The 23,607-nt window shown below is 40.3% G+C and overlaps 1 protein-coding gene across 3 annotated transcripts; it reads right to left on the bottom strand.

Moving 5' to 3' along the window:
* Nucleotides 1-1,130: 1,130 nt before the first annotated feature.
* On the bottom strand, nucleotides 1,131-23,421 carry LOC123378865 (ropporin-1). Of its 3 annotated transcripts, none has more exons than XM_045033109.1 (6): nucleotides 23,266-23,421; nucleotides 17,166-17,292; nucleotides 14,192-14,309; nucleotides 12,873-13,034; nucleotides 2,308-2,483; nucleotides 1,132-1,286 (listed from the first exon to the last, which is right to left on the bottom strand). In XM_045033109.1, the coding sequence occupies exons 2-6, from the start codon at nucleotides 17,279-17,281 to the stop codon at nucleotides 1,220-1,222; spliced, it is 639 nt and encodes a 212-aa protein (XP_044889044.1). In that variant the 5' UTR covers nucleotides 17,282-17,292; nucleotides 23,266-23,421; the 3' UTR covers nucleotides 1,132-1,219. The 3 variants fall into 3 exon arrangements, with proteins under 3 accessions (XP_044889046.1, XP_044889044.1, XP_044889045.1); XM_045033110.1 differs by having other exon boundaries at nucleotides 23,260-23,421; XM_045033111.1 differs by lacking the exons at nucleotides 14,192-14,309; nucleotides 17,166-17,292; nucleotides 23,266-23,421 and adding an exon at nucleotides 13,144-13,283 and having other exon boundaries at nucleotides 1,131-1,286.
* Nucleotides 23,422-23,607: the final 186 nt, after the last annotated feature.

The following is a 23,607-nucleotide window of genomic DNA, read 5'->3' on the forward strand; positions in this document are numbered from 1 at the left end:
TTGTTCCATAAGTCAGTTTGTATACAGAAGGTCAATAATAGTTTAGGCCCAGCTCCTGCTCCAATGGCAAAATTTCAATTAACTTGAGGAGCAGAATCAGATACATAGAGACAGATTCTGTGGTCATTTTGCACAAAAGAGCTAGGACAGAAGAAGCCTTCCTCACAAAATTACTGTCCCTCCTATATCAGATACATAGAGACAGATTCTGTGGTCATTTTGCACAAAAGAGCTAGGACAGAAGAAGCCTTCCTCACAAAATTACTGTCCCTCCTATATGGGGAGCTCAAGAATTGGTCTCTTTAGTCTGTCGGGAGCACACAATACCCTAAAGATGATGAGTAGTTATGGCAAAGAGGCAGAGCTTGTCACTGTCCTCCACTGTGACCCCACTCCATGGAGCGGGGCCAATCTCACTGGATGGAGTAAGCTGTATCCACAAAGGGTGTAATAGTGGGTGTGTTTCTGCGGATTGCAGGAAAGACAAAATGTTGCCTGGTGCTTGCACTGTGGTGGTACTGCTTCAGCTCTTTCAGGCGTGATCTAGCTCTCTGCCAGGAGCACTGATATTAGATAAGATATGGTATAACACCATACAAGATAATTTTCCATAAGGTTCTTATTGGTTTTCTTGGCAGCAGAAAATCATTAGTTTCCAATCATTGGTTGGAAAACTGGAATTTTTTCCTGCAAGAAATTTTGAATGAAAATCTTTCAAGTTTTGGTCAAAAACATTTCAGTTTTCCAGTGGGAAGTTCTGAGTTAATTTGATAAAGATGTTATGTATGTTTTTTTTAAAACCAAAAACTGAAACCAAATGGTATTTTAAATGGAAACAAATGAATATTTTTTCATATGAAAACATCAATTCAAAATGAGAATTTTTGTTTAGAAATTTTCTGCAAAATGTTTTTGTTGTAACTGACATATTCCAATAAAAAATTTGTTTCAACAAAACTGTATTTTTCAAAGGGAAAACTTTCAGCACAATAAATAAATAAATAAAATGCAAAATTGACCAGCTCTAATAATTAACCTGTGACAATGTTCCATTTCACTGACATTCTCTTAATCCACACTCACACATTTCTGATTGACTTCTTGGCCAAATTGTTTATTGATAGACACAAGAAAAAAGACAATGAAAGGCCTAATAGTAACCATTATTTTGAAGCACGTTTCTTCATCTTCCTATCAAAGTACTTGATAAGTTGTGTCACTATTCCAGTCTGACCCGTGGATTCTGGGTAAAATCATTCACCTTGATTAGGCCATCAGGTCCAATGCTGCATAAAGAATGAAATATATATTAAATTAATCGAGACCTGTATTTTCATTATAGATGAAACAGAAAACATAATACTAATTATAAACTTCCCCTCTTCCACCCACAATCTCTGCTCCCTGTGCTGTAGTCAAACATCACTTCTCTCCTCCTACTGCAGTTGAAGTCAATGGAAACATTTGCATTGACTTTAGTGGGAGTTGGATTGAACCCTTCGTCTCTTTCATCCATCCCAGATCATGACTATTCCCATGGCATCCTGTACACTTGGAACAAGTTTTTCATTTATTTACATCAAGATGCCTCCCTTTTTCAAAATACACATAACAATCCATGAAGCATTTACTATAATATCATATAGTTATACCATTTACTATAATGACCATTCAGGATTCTGGGCATATTTGTTTTATTTTATTGAGCTATATTGCACTGTTGTAACTTTAGGGGCAGAGCCTCACCTGGTATAAATTGTAAAAACTTCTTTGAAATCAGTGGAGCTATGCTGGTTTTTCTAGCTGAGGATCTGCCCCTTAGAGTGTAAGCTATCTGGGCAGAGGCTTGTTTCTTGTTTAGTGCTATATAAATAATAAATGGTAATAATCCTTAAGACTCTGCCACTTGAACTCTGTGCTTTTCTTTGGACTGAAAGAATTTGGTGCCAGAACAACATCTTTCTTTGTCTCCTTTGAAGCATTTAGCACACCTTTTGGTGCTATACAATAAATAATAATGATTCTTCCTTTTTCTTGTCTCTTCCTCCCCCATTATTATTGGCCTTTATTGCTCGCTCATAATTACCTTTCATGCCCTCATTTTAACAATTCTTTCCCTATGCCTGCTACTATTTTCACTTCTTCCTAGTCTGTTTCGCTCTCTCTACCTTCTGCCTCTCTTTTCTACTGTCTCCCTTCCTCGTTTGTTTCTCCATCCTTCCTGCAGTTTAACAGCTACAGCATAAATACATGCCTCTGATGAAAGAACCTTTAACTATGATTGACAATTGACAAAGATGTACTTACACCTCCTGTTCAATGTAATTCAGCATTCGGCTGACATGAGATGCTGAAATCTCCCCGTCCACTTCAGCAATGTATGTGTAGAGAAACTGGAAAGTGCTAAAAGGAATACGTGGGGGTCCACTGTCATAATCGCTGGATAAAACCTCACATATAATCTTCAGTGTTTTTGCAATAGTCTATTGGGAAAAGAGAATAAAGTAAGTGAGCCTCACTTTTGGCACTATCAATGAAGAGACTAGAGGCCTACTTTTCTTGGTATGGAGAGAAACACTGTCATATAGACACAAAAAATCTGTCTGAAAAGCCATAAATAAAGGATTGAATGATAAATGACAATGTAATAAATAAAAGAAGAGGTCTGCTGGGATCTCCAGGAGCTGAATTAAGGCTATATTTTATTTAATATCTTTATTAATGTTCTGGAAGATGAGATAAGTTCTTGGAGATTGTTTGATGAATAGTACTATTATAAATGTGACATTATTCATATTATAAATAGTACATTTATTTTGCAGGTGATACTGAGGGCTAGATTCTTTAGGCCCAGCCTTGTGTGAGGGCTGATTATTGAGCGGCTGCATTTCAGGAATAGCTCTAAGAGGCATTGAGCCTTTGAGGTTCATTTCCCTCTCTTTTTTCTCATTACTCTTTCTGGGCAGCACTTTTCTTTTGGCCTATACCAGCAGCAAATTTTGACACTCTCTGTGTTGGCTGGTGCATTAGGGAATGGAGTTAAGGCTTTGCCAATTACTAGCCCCTCCATCCAAACCTGCCCTATGGAAGAGTAAAAAGGCATAGATTATGCACCTGTGCACTTCAATTTAGGATCTGGTTAACCAGTTAAGGGGGTGTAAGAGGTTTTCCAGTGCCCTCTTACTCCCCTGTGTGGGAGCATTTACTATGCAAGGTGGGAGGTATTGCAAACAAGATCTAATTCTATAATCCGGACTCAAGCAAAATTCCCATTAAAGTCAACTAATATAAAGGGACCTGAAAAGTTATCAGTATGGGAGGGAAATACTAAAATAAAATTCATCCTGGAAAAATGGAAACGAATATATTTTGTGAGGTGGGAACTCAGCTATTCAATGGGAGGGACAAATATAGAGCACAGTAATGACAAAGTGGTGATGGTGAACAGCAATGGATATGGTGTCACAAAATACTCCACTGTGAATGTGGTTTTCATATGTAGAGAAATCATGTCACAGACTACAGGAACAACAATCCTACCGTGCAGTTTAGGATTCAGGTGGGATTGCGTCTGCAACACTGTATACTTCTCAATACCAGAAAAAGGTTGACAAATTGGAGGGAATTCAGAGAATAGCAACAAAAAATATTTAAGGGTTGGAGGAATTTATAAGAAAAGACTCAAAGAAGAAAGTATGTAAAAGATGGGTATGTTATGAGTAATGAAATATATTATTATAATTATTTGTTGTGGTGTCATTTGAGATCTCAACCCCATTGAGCGGTGTGATTGGGTGGACTAGGCCCTGAGGCCCCCTGCTGGTGGCCTTTTGACCCTGCCACATAGACCCCAGAAAAGGGCAGTAGAGCGGTCCTCCAAGCTGCTTAGAGAGGCTGTGTGGGAAGCAAACTAGTATAAAAAGCACTACAGGGCCAAAATAGGGGCAATTCCTTGCTAGAGCTGAAGGAAAGTGGATGGTATGTGTCTGGCTGAGGGATCTACAGTACCTTGGATGAGGTAGTGCTGTCAGAAGCTGGGGAGAGTGAGAAGGAGCCCTGAATGGGTTGTGGGGACTCCATGAGGACAAAGGCCTGAGGTAAGGATCAAGATGGCACAGGGCTGTGAAAAAGTGGCCCGGGAAAATTAGAACAGCAGTGGGACTTAGATAAAAGGACACAGTGGACAGTTGCTATCTACAGGGTCTCTGGGTTGAGACCTGGAGTAGTGGATGGGCCTGGGTCCCTCCCATCTCCATTAATCACCAGGGAAAGTGGCCTGGACACTGAGGCACTCCAGAGGGGGGAAATGAACTGCAACAGCCCAGCTGCAGAGTTGTGGACGGAAAGGCCCTAAGAGGGTGAAGACTTTGTCACCAGGGAGGGAGCCCTGGGGCACTACTCTATCCTGGAGCATGGACAACTGGTGGGAGACATTACAGAGGGCATTGAGAGAGACCCCTGTTGGGCTTGTACCCCAGAAGGGGTTTTGCTTGTTTTTTATCACACGGACTGTGTGTAACTTGACCAGAGGGCTGAGTCACCATACACCCACCACAAAGAGAGAGAGAGAATGTAAGAACATGCAGTAGGCTGGAGGGCACTTGCGAGAGGTGAGTGTGACCCCATTACAGGTGGGTAGTATATAAACATAACAAAAGGATGGTTCCTGTGGCAAAAAGTTTAGAATATAAGATGGCAGACTGGTACAACAAATAAAAACTGTCTACAAGATCTGAAATGTGTAAATAACAAGAAGAACTAAGAGTTGCTTAGGATGGTATACTATGGGGAGCTGGGACCTCACCTTTTTATGAGTGCTGTCATCAGCTAAGGTGAAACAAAATTATTTTGCTGAGGAAAGTACAGGAAACAAACTAACAAAAGGAAGGAATTAGGAACAATAGAAGCAGAGCTGCAAGCTACCAAATCACACTAGAAAACAGGATGACCAACTCTTTAGGCAATTATCTATAAGACAGAAAAAAAGCTGCATAATCATGAAGGACTTCAATCTCAGTGACGCATGCTGGAGGTCTCATGCCACCAGTACTAAAATATCCTTGGAATTTATTAAAATTATAGATGACCATTTCCTAACTCAAAAATTGTTGCATCCAACATGGGGCAATTTATATTAGACCACCTCTTGGCAGATGAAGAGGAATTGATCACAGTTATAAAAATCAGAGGATGCTTAGGTGTCAGCGATCATGACTTGGCTATATTTGTTATGTGTAAGCACAATAAATTCCAAACCAATAATATATGTACTTGTTGTTTTTACAAGGACCAGTTTCACAAAACTGAAAACAATTAAGAGACAAATCAGCTGGGAGAAAGAGTTTAAATTAAAATTGTGAATGATAACTTGAAGCTGTTCAAGAAGATTTTACTAGATGTCCAAAAAGCCGCAACTGAGGAGGAAGATTATGGTGGTTAAAAAACCTGCCTGGTTTAGAGAGGAAGTGACAGCAGCTATAAAAATATATAACAAATGAGACAAAGAGGATAGCAGTGAATATAAATTGGAAGCTAGGAGTTGAAATAAATTGATAAGGGAAGCAAAAGGACTCAAGGCAAAATCTATGGCCAGCAAAGTTATGGACAAGAAGGAATTTAAGTATATTAAGAAGAAAAGGAATCCTAAAAACAGTACTGGTCCATTATTACATGGGAATAGTAGAATTGTCAATAATAATGCAGAAAAGGCAGAAGTGTTTAATAAATATTTCTGTTCTGTATTTGGGGAGAAAAAAATGATGTATTCATATCACATGACAATTAAATACTTTCCATTCCAACAGTAACTAAGGAGGATGTTAAATAGCAACTATTAAAGTGAAATATTTTTTAAAGCTCCTGGATGCAAGTTAGATGGGCCTGCTGATTTAAAAAGTTGTCCAAGGAGCTCATTGGACCATTATTGTTGATATTCAATAAGTCTTGGAACAGTGGGAAAGTTCCAGAGCACTGGAAGAAAGCTAATGTTGTGCCAATATTTAAACAAGCAAATGGGATGATCCAGTTAATTATAGGCCTGTCAGCCTGATATTGATCTCTGGCAAAATAATGGAATGGCTGATATAGGACTCAATTTACAAGGGGTTAAAGAATACGATGGTGTTATGGAAAATAGACCTGTCAGACTAATCTATTTTTTTTGAGAGAGTACAAGCTTGGTTGATAAAGGTAAGAGTATTGATATGATATACTTAGACTTCTGTAAGGTGCTTGACTTGGTACTGCATGACATTTTGATTAAGAAACTAGAAGAATACAAAATCAACCATGGTACGCATTAAATGGATTAAAAACTAGCTAAGCGATAGTTTTCAAAATGTAATTGTAAACAGGGAATCATCATTAAGTTGGTGTGTTTCTACTGGAGTCCTGCAAAGATTGGTTCTTGACGCTATGCTGTTTAGCAGTTTTATAAATAACTTGGAAGAAAACAAAATAATTACTGATAAAGTTTGCAGGTGACAAAGATTGGGGAGTGGTAAATAACGAAGAGGACAGTTCATTGACACAGGCTTAGCTGGATCACTTGGTAAGCTAGGTGCCAGCAAACAATGTGTTTCAATGTGACCAAATGTTTACAGGATGGGGGGACTGTATCCTGGGAAGCAGTGACTCTGAAAAAGATTTGGGGATCAGGGTGGACATTTAGCTGAACATGAGTTCCAAGAGTGAGATTGAGTCTAAAAGGGAAAATGATTCTTGGGTGTATAAACAGGGATAAGGAGATTGCCTTACTTCTGTTTTTGGCCCTGGTGCCCACACTTCAGGAAGGATGATGGAAAAATTGGAAAGGTGTCAGAGAAGACCCATGAGAATGATTAAAGGATTGGAAAACATGTCTTTTCGAAAAAGATTCAAGGAGATCAATCTATTTAGCTTAACAAAGAGAAGGTTGAGGGTTGACTTTATCACAGCCTATGAGTACCTACATGGAGAACAGAAATCTGATAATAGAGGACTCTTCAATTTAGCAGACAAAGGTATATCAGGATCCAATGGCTGGAAGTTGAAGCGAGACAAATTCAGACTAGAAATAAGGTGAAAATTTAACAGTGATGGAAACTAACCGTTAGAATAATTTACTGAGGATTGTAGTGGATTCTCTCTCACAATAGATATTAGATCACGCCATTCATACAGTGTAAAGCATGCCTGGTTGGTTGGTACTGGTTTTACAGTGACTGCCTTGCACATTGGGGAGCCCCACCCTGCATTCTGTGTGCACCTAAACTTCTGATGAAGAGAGGTTCAGTTGTATAATGGATGATGGACTTAATTTGATGCACCAGTGTTTTCCATTGTGTGCTAGACACTAACCATAACCTTCTAGAATTCATCATTTGTAAAAACTCACCTTGAATGTAAAGATCTGATATATAAAACTATATTTCAAGCTCTCCTGGCTGGGAATCTTGACTTTTAATAAGTATTTCTGAAAAGCACCTAACTCACTTTTTGAATGCTGTAAAAATATTAACCGTAATCATGAAGGGATGTGAAATATCCTTGAGATCACGAGAGCTCTGGTGACGCTGGGATGGTTGTGAACCTTAAATGTTTTGGGCCCTAAAGGTAATAATTGGAGATATACCAATCTCCTAGAACTGGAAGGGAAGGTCATTGAGCCCTGCCCCCTACCTTCACTAGCAGGACCAATTTTTGCCCCAGATTCTTAAGTGGCCTCCTCAAGGATTGAACTCACAATGCTGGGTTTAGCAGGCCAATGCTCAAACCACTGAGCTATCCCTCCCCTGAATAGATCATTGTAACAGGATGGCTTGCCCATGGTCTGGAGTGCCTGGGGCTAAGCTAGCCCGATTACAAGATGAGCCCCACCTGTGAGAAATCTGGTGATTCAAAAATAAAGGGCAACAGGAAGCTGCAGGGAGGGGTGTGGCTAAGAGAGAGTAGCTGAGATTGCTAGAGCCAGGCGGCCTGGCAGTGAGGGCCGGCTCCAGGCACCAGCATTCCAAGCTGGTGCTTGGGCCAGCAATCTTCAAGGGGCGGCTGTCCCTGTTGTTTTGCCCCCAAGCAGCGCGCCGAATTGCCGCCGCGGGCGGTGGGGGCGGCTCTGTGCCCTTAGGGCGGCAGGTGCGTTTCCGCGGCGGCAGCAATTCGGCAGCAGTAGCTTCTATGTTTAGTTGTCCGGGGTGGCTTCAGCTAAACACAGAAGCTGCCGCTGAATTGCCGCCACCGCGGAAACGCGCCTGCCACCCTAAGGGCACACGGAATGCCTCTGCCGCCCACGGCGGCAATTCAGTGCGCTGCTTGGAGCAGCGAAAACTGTAGAGCCGCTCCTGCTGGCAGTATTCAGAAAAGAGGAGTTTATGTGGAGAAGGTGGAAAGAGCAGCTATGAAGAACAAGTTTGGTTCCAGTAGAGCAGTAGCCAGATAAAGCCTGTGAGTGGGAGTTTAAGAAGGGAAGTTCAACTGACACGTTTGGTCTTGGACTTTTGAGTTCTGTATTTGACAAACTCTAGTGCCAACCTGAGGAGAACTGCAGGAGAGTGAATTAAAGAGTTTGATCTTGGACGGTTACTGGAGACTGAGTTCTTACAGGGTCCAGATGAAGAGAAAATAGAGGTGGAAGGCCAAAGAGGCAACCCAAGTCATGAGGGGGTGCTCAGGAGGCAGTAAATGGTCACAATCATTATCCTATAAAGAAGGATTATCAGTTAAAGCCTTAGTTGAATATGAAAGCATACAAATGATTGATCCTGATATTCTAATGTGCAACTAGAGGTTTTTTCCAAAAGTGTGGCTTTTTCTGATCTCGTTCAAGTCAATAAAATCCCACCTTTAGTTCCCACTGATGCTAACAGGAATGTTCACTAGGACTATGTGAGCAGTGTAGGGATCATTAATCTTACAGAATTATCTAATTTGTAGGACAGCATCATTAAGGGACACAATGTTTTGAACTTTATGCACTGCTGACAGTTTTAACAATATAGTTTTTTTTTCCAGTTAGTGATTATTATTATACATTGCACAGAAGGTCGCAAGACTCTTGAATCCCACAAGATGGAGCCAACTGATTGTATAATGACCAGCCCTTTGCTTATTCTAAGACTGACAAAGGGTCCCTCATTATTTCTTTGAAATAAACTAATGCGCATGTATTTTGTTAGCTGGATTCATGGAAGCATCACTGGCACCTCATGGAAAACTTTTTACTTAGAGACAATTCTGCTGATGTGAATGTTTCTCACTGGTAGGGGCATTCTCATGAAAACAGGAGCTTTATTGTCTAGGACTTCATTGACTCCAACTGATTGTTGCTCACCTGAAGTCAAAATTTTCTGTGACATCAAAATTATCTGCACAAAACCTAAGTCTAATGTCAAAATTAGAATATTATGACTTTAACTGAGGAATAAACTGAAGAAAGAGTTGAATGCCTAAGCACAAATATCACATTTTTACACAAATGTCCCCAATGAAACAAAAGGGAGGTGAAATACAGAAAATAGGATTTCTAAATACAATTATCTCTAAATGGAATGATTTTCAAGATTTGCTATGAGGCAAATGTTGCTAGTGATACTGACAGATCATATTGAACACAAGCACCACTGATGTAAAACTTGTAAATGTTTTAGTTAAAACAGTGCTTAAAATGAGTTATATTTATTGTTTCAGGAGCAGATTAATACATTTTAAAGCCATGAGGGACCATTATGATCATCTAGTCTGACCTGCTAACTATAAACCATAGAAGATCATCCTAGAACTTCTGTTTCAAGTCCATAACTTCTGTTTGAGCTATAGCATTGTAGGGGCAAGGTTGCGGACAATTGGCAAGTAGCTAAGTGGCGGACCGAGTATGTGATTGAGTGCAGGCAGAAGATGCAGGCTGTTCAGTGAACTTTGCTTGATAGACCTAAGATATGGTTTAGTACAGTTCAGCATGTTTTTGTTTGTAAATAAGTTAGTTTAGATAATATGTACAATTTATTAATGTAATGAATGCAGCCAGCTGTTGACCCCATATAACCCTGAGATAAGCATGGGGGATATAATATTGCAAAGCACTCCCCTTGATGGAGTCCTGCCTGGCCAGCTGTCCCGGAAGGCCAGAGTCCCCCGGAGCCCCTCCGCGTGCCTCAGGGACTCCCCGCGCAGCTTGGAGTGTAAGTCCTTCTCTCAGCAAAGCCTTGCTTATTATTCTCAGGCTGAGTGTCATTCTTTCGCCAGTATCTCAGCCCCCCTTGCGGGCACAAGCATGTCTTTTAGAAATGTATCTAATCTTGAGTTAAAGATTGCAAGTGATGGAGAATCCACCATATGCCTAGGTATATTGTTCCAATGGCTAACCACCCTCACTGTTTTTTAAAAAAAGCTTGCCTTAGAGAATACATTCACCTCCTCTGCAATAGATCAGATAGGATTTGAACATGCAACCACTTGCTTACAGAGCACAACATGTTCCGATGCCCCATTAAGCCATTGCAGCTATGTTGAGAATATAAATGTTAATAAAAATGTACACTTATTAATGCCTATTTCAAATTATAAGACTCTAAAAGGGCACCTATCCTAGGTCCTAAGAGCCCCTGACATTTTCCTAAAATGCACAACATAACAAATCCCCCAGGAAACCCCACCATATAACAAACACAAGTATCTAAACTCTTACAGCAAAGACATTAAAGAAACCCATACCACACCATGATATCAACCTGCATGAATCAACCCTTATCCCAAAGCCTCATTAAAATGATGAGTTTTGCAGCATACACTGAAGGCCAACAGAATCTGGCTATTTCAGACACAGCAGGAAAATGAATTCCAAAGTCAAGGGGCCCTCATGGGGAACACTTCTAAACCAAGAGGGTTACAGATCAAACAGATCACCTCCGTTAAGGTCAGCTGTGGCAGTATTGTAGGGGGAGACAGATGGTCTCTCAAGTAGGCAGGTCCCAGGATATGTAGGGTTTTATAGATCAAACCTATCACCTTAAATGCCACTCTGAAATCCAGATGCAACCAGTGCAGATGACGAAGTACTACTGCAATGTGCTTGCAGTGAAATACCTCACTTAACAAGCAGGCTGCCTCATTCAGCACCAGCTTAATTAAAATGCATTGAAAATACAGTCCCATGTAGAGCATGTTACAGTAATCAAATCTAATCTTGGGGTGGCAAAATCATTAGTCATGGAAGTGAGTTCTGAATTAGAGAGAAGGGGTTACAATTTTCTGGCCAGTCACAAATGAAAGACAACTACCTTGGCTGCTGTTGATACCAAATTATCCAGCTATAGCTAGGAATCTAGCTATACTTCCAAATTTTGAACTTGGGTAAAAAATTGTGGACAAACACTCAGTCACAGGGGCAGATACAAACATCACCATATATTCCAGTTTTATGCCAAACTCATCAACATCACGTCTATTTTCTTTGGATTGAGACTCAGCCAACTCGCTCACATCCATGCTCCAATCTCAGCCAAGTTAAAGCTTTTAACTGCACCATAAAGCTGGGGAAATCAGCATATTGAAGGCCCCATAACCCATGGCTTCCTGCTAACCTTCCTAATGGCCTCATAAAACTTTAATAGGTGTAGGAACAAAATGGAGCCTTGCAGTATCCCACATGAAAGCACCCTCAGGGAAGATGAGTGATTGCCTGACTCTACAGCATGGGAATCTCACTGAGAAAAAAGAAAAACCCTGTCTACTGTCCCTGGGACCTACAGGTGAGTCAATAACACCTTGGGATCCACAGTATAGAAGACAGCTGATAGATATAATGATATCAGCATAGTTACTTGATTTTCATCCATCACTAGAGAAAATAATGTAGTTTCCTTGCTGAAGAAAGTGACAGTATGTACGCTAACAAGAATCATAGAAATCTGAAGTATCTAGATACTGTGATAGTTCCCACAACATTTTGAATAGTCTTAACCACAAAAGGAAGACTAGATACAAGATGGCAATCAGCTAGATTGTCAAAATTAAATCATGGCTTCCTGAGGCCATTAGAGAAGGTGGCAGCTTGACCTCCTTAAGGCAGGGATTGCTAATCTCCATCAGCATTTGACCTAATATCTCCCCTCTAGTCTTCACCAGATAGGAAGGATGTGAATCTAGAACATAGGATGTGGTACCAAGTTCCCTCCAACACTTCTAGAATCTCAGTCAGCACCAACAGGTGAAATTTATGTGGAGTGACAAGATGTTGTTCTTCCTCCATGGAAGGAGAGAATTTGCTCCAAATGTGCATAATTTTTCTCTTAAAAGAACTATACATTTCCTAATACTGGGAGGGATTTAGATTCACAGTGCAGAGAGACAGAATAAACCAAAGCAAATCTATTGACTGAAATATTGTGGATGCTATGGTGGGGACAACCTCTTTTTGCCTCTCTCATAGTTATGGCATATGTGTCTAGAAAAATCTTTATGATACAATCAGATAAAGTCTATAACTCTGCCGCTGTCACTCTAGCTGTCTTCCCCTGTTGTTGCAAATCATCTGTAAAACAATGTGAACTGTTATAGTGACGTTGGGAAAGAGGATCCAGGTACCACTATATCAGTGGTAGAGAAAATAAATCCTGTTATAAAAGCCTAATATGACATTGATCAGTTGGAGGAGCAATACTCTCTTGCAGAGCCTTCTATAAATGCTCTGGTTCCTTGACCTCTGAGGGCAGATTGTCAAAATAATTCCCTCATCCCAAAAGGAAAGGTGCTGAACTCAAAGCCAGGAGGTGTGTTTGGTCCATGACATGGGTAAAATATCCAATTGCTCAACCTCCAATCTCAACCCAAAACACTAAATCAAGATCAGCTATGTAAAGAATATAAAAACGTGAATGAAAAAGTGTAGATAAACTTACAACTCCAAGAGAGCTACATGCCAGGGCTAAAAACTTAAGCCATTCAATTTCTTCGGTAAAACGACCAACATTCATAACACTCTCAAATAAGTCTGTTGGGAGATTCAGCACCTTCCACATGTGGGCCAGTTCATCTACATGGATTATCAGTCTGCCACTCACCTGGAAAGAAATACATAATAATAGTCATCACGGGTAAAGAAATATTGTCCTTTCATTCCCAGTTTTTCTATACTTTAAACTGAAATATCATTAGCCCAAACATCCCCACCCTTTTTAACTATGAAATCTGGAGGGTCATTGAGGGGCTTGAACATTTTCTCCAACAAGTACAGAGCAGAAGAGATGTAAAGAACAGAATGGGCTCCTAACAAAGTCCTTGCACTATGCTTGGCATGAGGTAAAGTCTTTTGGGTCAGTGGTAATTACCACCAGGTGCTATGTCAAAATAACGACTGTGTTGATGTCAGAGTATTAGACACAATGGGCACTCTGAGGGTGCTGAAGTTCAGCTTCAGACCTTGCCATACTGAATCTACACTAACAGATCAGGATGCCCAGCTGGGACACTTTACTTGGATTTGTTCTAGACTTTTGCTTTTGAAATGATCTGGGCTGACTTTGAATTGGATTTATGGGAAGAGCTGATGATGCTAGAGAGCCTTCAGGAGCAACTGGATGTCTGACACACACATTTTGCAGGCAGGGTTAAGAAAGCTCATTGTAGATTTGATCCATATAGAAAACAGAAATGAAGACTGAGGACAGTTATGATTCCAGGCTGTAAATTTCGGTATAATTAACAGCGTGAATTAAGGAAATAAATTATTTCTGCTACATCTTGCAGGACTTTAATTTTATGAATATATAGCCTGAGTGAGCAACCTTTACTGCTGATGAATACTTATGCAAATAATCCTATTAAGTACAGTGGCATTACTTGTGTGAGTAAGTGTTCACCAAATTGAAAAAGGTTGCCCAGTCAAGACCAAAGGGAGTACAATTCAAGGAAAATTCTATTTTATACTGTTGCATCTAGCCAAGAAGTCACATTTTTAAAGGTCTTATTTCTCAGTTCTTCATTGGTAGAAACCTGTGATTTTTTTCAAAGACACCAGCTAATATATTAGTATTCTCCGTACACATTTTACTTGCATTCATTGACTAGAGTATTTGCAGACATAACATTGAAAGCAAATACATTTTCTCAGACTGAAAATGTAGTATCTGTAACATTGTTAAGGAAGCAAAATAGCATATGGATGTAAATGTTCTGTCTCTATATATTTGCCCTAGAAAGTAAATGAGATGTTTCTTACTCGTTGGTGTAAGACCTTTAAGAGCTCTGGAGTGAGTTCTGCCCAGTTTGACAAAGGTACCCTTTCCGATCGCTCTCTTACTGGAGGTATATCACCACGGGCCACAGCACTAAAGTAACTAGACAGAGAAAGACGGATAGATGCTTGCTTTCTAAATGCTTTTAACAGAAGCGGATATTAAACATAATGGTTCATATGATTTATGCTTACTAAATAGAAGACAATTGCATTCCAACTATCTGATGCAGTGGCTTCTGTTTAAGTAGCACTGCTTTTAATCAGGAAAGTACTGTGCTATCAAACAACTTTCCTTTCATTCCTGCACATAAGTGGTATTTTTAGGGCCTGAATCATCTCCCGTTGTAGTCAGTGGAAGTTTTTCCATTGACTTCAATGGTCTTTATATTCAGCCCATAGTGCTCTTTTTTTTGGACATCAAATTTTTGGCCCTGATTCAGGAAAGCATTAAAGCACAAGCGTAATTCCATCCCTATTCAGGAAAGTATGTTAGCATATACTTAAGAGCACTTCATGAATAAGAGTGCTTTCCTGAATTAGGGTCGTTAAATGAAAATCATCTTTTAAAAAAACCATACATTTTCTCACAATGTTTAGGACAAGTCTGTGATACTATCAAATAGAAGCAAATATGTTACAATAAAAGAGAACTTTCCTCCTAATAAAATATTAATGGTCATCCAGTATAAATCTTTTTCTCTTTAATAATGCACAGCACTACATTCAAAATGCTTTATTGTTGCGCCAAAGGAAACTAGTATTCTGGAAACAATACAGACCAGCTTTAGTTATAATGCAGTGGTAACCCAACCTTATTACACAGGCGGGCCACATAAGCACAACCTACGTATATTAATAAGATTTAAAGTCACCAGTATTGATTTATATTTTAAGTTCAGCTTGTTATGCATGTATTTAGATAGACGATACTGTTCATAGAAACAACCTGTTTACACACTTGTGTAAACTAAAATAATGCAAGGATAACGACAAAATGTACATGAATTGGCCATTAGTATATTGTGTTGAAGTAGGCTGTGGGCCTTCTGAGTGCTCTGCTGGACTATGTACGGCCCATGGGCGGTAGCCTAGGCACCCCTGCTATAATAGATTAAACTTATACTGAGCGAGGTGAAAGACAACAGGAATATCTATCAAGTGCAATTAGCTTCTTTTTTTACTTAGATAAAGTTAACTCTTTAACCCAGGGGTCGGCAACCTTTCAGAAGTAGTGTGCCGAGTCTTCAGTTATTCACTCTAATTTAAGGTTTCGTGTGCCAGTAAAACATTTTAACGGTTTTAGAAGGTCTCTTTCTATAAATCTATAATATACAACAATAGTTTAGTTATATGTAAAGTAAATAAGGTTTTTTAAATGTTTAAGAAGCTTCATTTAAAATTAAATTAAAATGCAGAGCCTCCCGGACTGGTGACCAGGACCTGGGCATTGTGAGAGCCACTGAAAATCAGCTCGCGTGCCACCTTTGGCATGTGTGCCATAGGTTGCCTACCCCTGCTTTAGCCTATCATCCACATATGTCAATATCAGCTGAGGGAGTTGACATTTCAGGATAGGCATGTTCATTAGACAAATTACACGTCAAATTGATTTAAACACTTGTGCCACTCCATGCACTGAATTACTCTGGGAAAAACTCCTTGTGGAGTATTTCAGTCCCCACAGCATTTAACCCTGAAAAAAGGAAAATAAAATTTAACACACAGTTTGGGATTGCTGCAGTGCTGAAGACTCCTGTTTAAAAACAAAACAATGAACCCTCCCCCACCTTGTAATCTATAATCTATTGGATTTACTAACAATTTATCCTTTCTGTTGTTCTGGGGGCATGTCAAATCAGGCCATCCACCAATTTAGTGGTCACTGGAGAGTTGTTCCATGCTAAAGAAAAGGGAGGAAGGATTGCAAAGATATGAGGCCGTATCCTGACATGGTGTAAATCAGTATAGATACATTGATTTAAATGGAAGTATACTGATTTATACCAGATTAGCATAGAACCCATTTTTAAAAAATGAACTAGCACCATAGATGTATGCACTTGTGATATACACGTTACTCTCATTGCCCCTGGATGGTGAAGAGTTTTGAGTGTTATAGACCAGTGTTTCTTAAAATGTCCATAAGTTATTAAAGTGCTGAATTTAGCTGGGAGCTCACTCTTCAGAGGAATTTCATTTTAAACAGTCTCAATTCAAAGTGGCAACTGTACATCTGGGAACATGCAACGATCACCAGCAACTAGATTAAATTAATAGTGTGCCAGCTGTAGAGACATTTAAAATACCAGATCTCCAGCCGTAGTGGGGACAAAGAGAAGGTAAGTGTGGGTCTCTCACAAATATTCACTTTGGAGCACAATACAAGCCAAATCTGGAGAGGAAACGAACACCTGCAAACAGGGGCGGCTCTAGCTTTTTTGCCGCCCCAAGCATGGTAGGCAGGCTGCTTTCGGCGGCTTGCCTGCAGGAGATCCCCAGTCCCGTGGATTCGGCGGCATGCCTGTGGGAGATCCGCCGGTCCCACGGCTTCGGCATACCAGCCGACAAATTGCCGACGAATCTGTGGGACCAGCGGACCTCCCGCAGGCATGCCGCCGAAGGCTGCCTGACTCTTGCCCTTGCAGGGACCGCAGAGCACCCCCGTGGCTTCCCGCCCCAGGCACACGCTTGGAGCGCTGGTGCCTGAAGCTACCGCTCTCTGCAAATCACATTGACTTCACAGTGTTGCCAGATGCTCAGTAGATCTCAAAAGCTATTGTGCACCAGCGATCAGATCTTCAACTAGTGTAAATCAATGTAGCTCCAATGAATACCTCCACTGAAGTTGACTTCAGTGGGTAGATCCAGTGAAGTGATTAACTTTTCCATGGTGGCAGGCATAAATCTTTTATAACTGGGGTTTGATTTTTTAAGTGTTAGGAAAAAATGAACATACTCAGACGCCCATTGGAGCAGATCTGGAGGCTGGGTTCGAATAGCAGCTTTTGTAAACTGTTTCAGCAGTTCTGGCAGTTCTGGAGGGATGCATATTTGCTTATCTGTATATGGCATAATTACTGCACCTATGGGGAAAAATAACAGTTTTGTAACATACTCTGTCTATGCTGAAAATGTGTTTAAAAATAAGTAATAAAATCTTGTTAGAAAAACAATCAATACTTGTGGAAAGATCTGTTTTAATTTGTGAACTATTTTAACGGCTCAGTATGCTGGCTATACGTCTTACTCTGTAAACAGTTTCAGAACAAATAAGGCACTATACTACACATGTTATAAAACCAAATAAAAAAGACACATTTCTATAGGTGAAAAGATCACTATTAACTTTTCTTTTCTGACAGTTTCTGTCCTTTTTACAATATCTTGCTAATTATGATTTATAGTCATATCTAATGTACTGTACTGTGTTATGTACAGTAAATATTCTAGGTACTACAGACTAAGTATGACAGGAATTTGTAGATTTGGATCAGACTGAGGATTGAACTACAAGGGTTACCATTAAAAAGCTAACATTTACTGCTTCATAGCATCTGATAAACGTCAGTATTCTCCTATACTAAAAATAGGAAATAAAGGCCTAATCTAAAACCCAGTGAAGTCCATGGAAAGACTCCCTATCTCATCAGTGGGTGTTGGATCAAGCTCCAGCTGTGTTACATTTAACAGAAAAAATGAAAGTGTCAATCTCAAAGGTCGAACTCATGAAATCAGGGAACAGTTTTCTTGACAACTGGCTCGAACTCTGAAACTCCCTGCTTCAGGTGAGAATGAACATGACTCCGCTGCCTTCAGAATGAAATGCCAAATGAACTTCTTTAACCTAAGCTTTCCACAATCACAGCTCCCACAATGAAAGAGACGATAGAAAGGGGAAGAGGAGAAACACCCCCTGCCCCGAACCTTGCAAAGAAAAGGGAGAAATCTAGTTCTACTTGAGGACTGCTGTCTTCCAGTAGTCCATATCTGGGAGAGGGTCAGATTTTGTAGTCATGTGTGCCATATAAGAATTTAGCAAGCTAGCTAGATACCTTGATGTGGTGGTGACTTTCTAATGGTAACCACTAAACAACAGAAGAATCTAAACTCTCAGAGTGGTATGAACAATTGGAAAATAGAGGTAGGATTTTCAAAAGAACCAGAGGATGTTAGGTGCTCAACCCCCATTGAATATTTGTGGGATTTGGGGACCTCACTCCATTAGGTTCTTTTGACAATCCCAGCCTAGAAACTTAGAATATAATATCAGAAAAGGAGCTCACAAGAGTTGGAGGAGATCAAGGACCAGGAGACCAGAAGGGAATAGTCAGCATGAGTAACTTAATTAACTATATTACTAAGGTAGCATCTAGCACTAGGAAGAGTAGGAGAAGTAGTAAAGGGCTGAGGAACAAAAAGAATGGAGAAAAAGTGACTTGGATAACCTAGGTCACATTGTATGACTAGAAAAAGTTTCAGAGGAGTGGGCAGAGCTGTGCTATTTATTATGAGAGCATATCAGGACCAGCATTGAAGGGATTCTATTTTTTACATGACCTGTTCAAAAGAATGGCAGGCTCTGTGCAATATATTCAATTTGAGCCAGATTGCAGCCTTGGATATTTACATTCCAAACTTTGTTTAATTTAAGGAGAGAGCTTATGAAATGTCAGAGGCATGAAAGAAGCAAGAAAAAGGAGGAGGGGAAAGAAGAGGGAGGGGTAAGCACGGAGCACATTATTTCAGAATTGTGGCTGAGCCCACCACAGTTGAGCCCCGCTTTTTTTTATAAGGAAACCACATTACCTTGCTAAAAAATTCAGTTACACAGCAATAGCCCTAGAACCTCCCACCTCTGAGAGCTGTTCCAAGCAAGTTTTGTATTTTTTCAGAAATGTTAGCAAAGTAGAGGGGATATACCAGATACACAGAACAGCAGTAAAGGTGCTTTCCATCCCACATTCCTGTTACATTTGTTAGCAAGGATGATGGAGAGTTAAACCTTCAAAAATTATAGTATATACCATGACTTAAAAGGTTCAGTGAGAGCCTGTCTCTCCTCTACCCCACTGTCAGAATCTAAGATATAAAAAAGTAAGGGCCTAGTTCACTTCTGCATTACCAGTGGAGAAATTCCCTGAAATTTTCAACAAATTGCCAGTGTCCCTTGCCTGTGAAATCTGGAAGCATCACTTAATTGTCATGTCTTACATTTCCCCTGAAAGTATGCAAAAAAGGGGGCTGATCCTGCAGCCCTTGCTTAAGCAAAAAGCCCAGTGGGGACAGTTTTTCAGATGGTGCCAATAGGCATAATTCCATTTATCTTCAGTAGAGCTATGCTGATTTATACTAGCTGAGAAACTGGCTGTGTGTTCCTAATTTAATTAGTGGGAGCTCTGCCTGAGTTAAGACTGCAGGATCAGGCCTTAACAAGGTTCAAGGGTATTCACTCACTTTGGGCCTGACCCAAAACCAACTGAAATCATTGGAAGTCTTTCCATTGACTTCAGTAGGCTTTCAATCAGGCTCTTTCAGAATAACAACATAGAACACATGCAACGGTATATGGCAGCTCCAGTGAAACTATAGAAAGGGACTTTAAATTACTGGAAATAGCAAGACCCCAGACACATCACTTTCTAGCACTGAAGCTATACCAGGAGATACTGCAAGTAGCAACATGGAAGTAAAATACTGCCCTAATCCTAAATTATTTAGGTGAAGAAGTAAAGAGCATCAAACAATCAGTCTAGTCACTTACAATTTTCTTAAAATCTGAGGAAACAATTATCAATTTAATAAATTCTCTGCAATAGGGATAAACACACTCTTTTACTCTACAATGGAGTTCTTCCCAACATGGGTCCTATATGCTGGGGAACAGCACCATATTTTTATTTACTAGCCTTCACACCATCATTTCTACACACATCCCCTTTCCTCCATCTATCTCCTTTATAATAATTCTTGAGTAAATATTTCATGCAATTTTTTCCCTCAATCCCACTTGTGGAGCAGGCATTTAAAGAATTCAGTGGCTTGTTTCTCATCATCTTTCCCTAAAATCTTGGGCAAGGGAGGGGAAATTCCTGCTCTGAAGCTTTCACACCTCTACCACCAAAAATACCTCTCTCCAAATCAGTGGCTTAAATCCTGCCCAGCTGTGAGAGCTTTTACTATCTGAAGGCTGTTTGGTGTTCTATGTGAAATGAATTTGGTGATCTGAATTCTCTTTCTAGTGGATACATGTCCAAATTACCCTAATTGGTACCATTTATAACCCACGCAGCAGAAAAGGCAGGGAATATGTAGGCCTGGAAACTAAATTTTTTTTATTATAGGTCTCTTCAGGCCAAGGTTGAGGCACATTGTTGGGGTCGAATGGGGAAGAATGAACTCTTATATCCATAATAACATAAGAATGGCCATACTGGGTCAGACCAATGGTCCATCAAGCCCAGCATCCTGTCTTCCGACATTGGTTGGTTCCAGATGCTTCAGAGGGAATGAACAGAACAGAGCAATTATCAAGAGATCCATCCTGTGTTGTCCCATCCCAGCCCCTTGGCAGTCAGATGTTTGGGACAGTCGGAGCATGGGGTTGCATCCCTGACCATCTTGGCTAATAGCCATTGATGGACCTATCCTCCATGAACTTATCTAATTCTTTTTTGAACCCAGTTATACTTTTGGCCTTCATAACATCCCCTGGCAACGAGTTCCACAGATTGACTATGTGTTGTGTGAAGAAGTGCTTCCTTTTGATAGTTTTAAACTTGCTGCCTATTAATTTCATTGGGTGATCCCTGATTCTTGTGTTATGTGAAGGGGTAAATAACACTTTCCTATTCACTTCCTCCATACCATTAATGATTTTATAGACTTATATCATATCCTCCCTTAGTCGTCTCTTTTCTAAACTGAACAGTCCCAGTCTTTTTTATCTCTCCTTATATAGAAGCTGTTCCATACACTTAATCATATTTGTTGTCCTTCTCTGTACCTTTTCCAATTCTAATATATCTTTTTTGAGATGGGGCAACCCGAACTACATGCAATATTCAGGTATGGGTGTACCATGGATTTATATAGTGGCATTATGATATTTTCTGACTTATTATCTATCCCTTTCCTAATATTCTGTTAGCCTTTTTGACTAGATCTCTTTCTTGAGTGATAATGGCTAATTTAGACCCAATCATTTTATCTGTAAAGTTGGGATTATATTTTCCAGTGTGCATTTACCAATATTGAATTTCATCTGCTATTTTGTTGTCCTTTTGGACCAGGTCCTTTGCTGGACCGTTTTTCTATGCATATACGGCGTAGTCTCTATGGATGTCAATCTGGTTCTTTGCTCAACTTCCCTGTCTGGTACCCTTGTTTTGAACCTTTGACTCCCAACTTCTGTTCCTGTTTTGTTGTCCCATGCAATCAGTGGCCTTCTGGGCTCTGTGATCCCCTACTTCAACCGAGGATACAGGCCTTTTGTCCTAGGTGGGCATAGGCGTACTCTCCCAGGATTCAAATAGGTTGGTTCTCTGTTTGGTGTTGCCTTCTGGATCCTTCATTTTAAGCCTGTGCCCTATACTCTCATTCCTGTTTAACATTTGTTGTACCCTATGTTTTGTTGATTCCTAGCTCTGGGGCTCCTCCTCCATTTGAGAAAGTGGGCATTTTGTTCTGGTGGGCTTTGCCTACCCACCCAGGATTTCAAATAGGCCGGTTCTCTGCTCAGTGTCCTCCTCTGCACCCCTCATTTTGAATCTGTGACTTACACACCCTTCCCTGTTTTTTATTTTTTGTCCCCTATAATTATGTAAAATCTGGGTTCTGTGGCCCCTCCCTCATTTGAGGGGGCAGGCCTTACAGTGTTTTGATGTCTTCCTCCCACCATCCTTGCACTTAAATAGGCTGGCTTCTTTTGCCAGCACTAATGTCATCTGAATGGTCATTTCTAGACATATTAGGCTCAAAATTTAGGTTTTTAATTTTTCTGAATGTTTCACAAATCCTAAAATATAATTGTCTTCATGTTTTTTGAATATCAGTAGAAGTAGTTTTTGTTTGTTTTAAACATTCTCTTCAGTGTTGGAACCTCAACACTGCATCACTGAGCCCCTGCATGAGAACCAAAGAATTAAACTGAAACTGACTATAAAAATATCTTGAAAATAACAAGTCTATTTTTGTTGTTCAAGCTGAGTGAAAGCAAAAGATAACTGAAGAGCAGCATTGGTCAAAGTTAGTTAAAACAATTCCTTCAGTTGTAATAAACTACAATGTGATTAGTAACAGAAGAAAGGGAACTTTAAAAGTGTTCTCTCAAAAAATGTTAAAACATAATCACTTCTGGTATCACATCCCTATACACCTATAATTTGGTATCCACTACAAAGTATGCCAGTCTTATTTGGGGAGCAAGAAAGAAGGCCAACAAAATGACTTCAGCTTGCCAAACACCGGGGAGCGAAGCTGGAAAAGTCAGAAGCTAAAAAGGTCTCTTAAAGAAAATCCTCTGTTTTCATGGCAGTAATGTTAATCTCCACAGCTCATGCCCAATCTTTCCATGACAATACCCCACCAAGTCATTTGACACCTTTCAAGTCTTACTCTTTAACAGTTGCCCACTATTATCTGACAACTTCACCGTGACTCTCTGGCAGCTTTACTCCCTTTGGTGGCTCACCCACCCCGGCCCTTTGACAATTAGCCAATTTCCTGTGACAAATTTTCTCCAAAACTGTTCAGGGTTAAGACCCCATCCTTTGACAATTGCCCTTTACATCTTGACAAAAAACCCTCAACCCTCAACTCTTAACTGTTGCTCCACCAGACAGTTGCCTCACCCTTGGACAGCAGCCCCCACCCCTGTCACTCCCAACACTTGACAATTTTCTTCTCATTCCTATTCTTTGACAGCTTCTTTACAATTGCCTCCATCTTTTGATGATTGCCACACCTCAGCTACTCTATACCCCATCATTGTCCCCCAACCCTCATGACAATTGCCCTCACCCCAACTATACCCTTCATTCCCCATTTTTCACCATTACCGGAGGCTGAGGAATCTCAGCCTCTCCGTGGAGCTCCGCCAGTCCCTGGTTTGAGGACAGTCAGATCTGGCTCTATGTGCGACTCAGGGAAGCTAACATCCAAGATGGGGGCTGCAGTGACTCAGGACTGGGCCTTTTGTTTCCCTGAATCCCTGAGTGTCCTAGCAACCAATGCCCACCTCACAAAGGCTCTGACTCTGTCAGCTGCACCTGCTGCCAAGAGAAGGTGGAGGGCTTGAAATGGTCATAGGGTTTGCAGTGGGGAGTTACTTACAATAGATCTGGAGTTCACCAGGGAAGGGGATGCTTGAAACCTTGGAGGATGGAAACCTATAAATTTCC

This window comes from Mauremys mutica, chromosome 10, assembly GCF_020497125.1.
Source record: "Mauremys mutica isolate MM-2020 ecotype Southern chromosome 10, ASM2049712v1, whole genome shotgun sequence".
In the NCBI taxonomy this organism is placed as follows: domain Eukaryota; kingdom Metazoa; phylum Chordata; order Testudines; family Geoemydidae; genus Mauremys; species Mauremys mutica.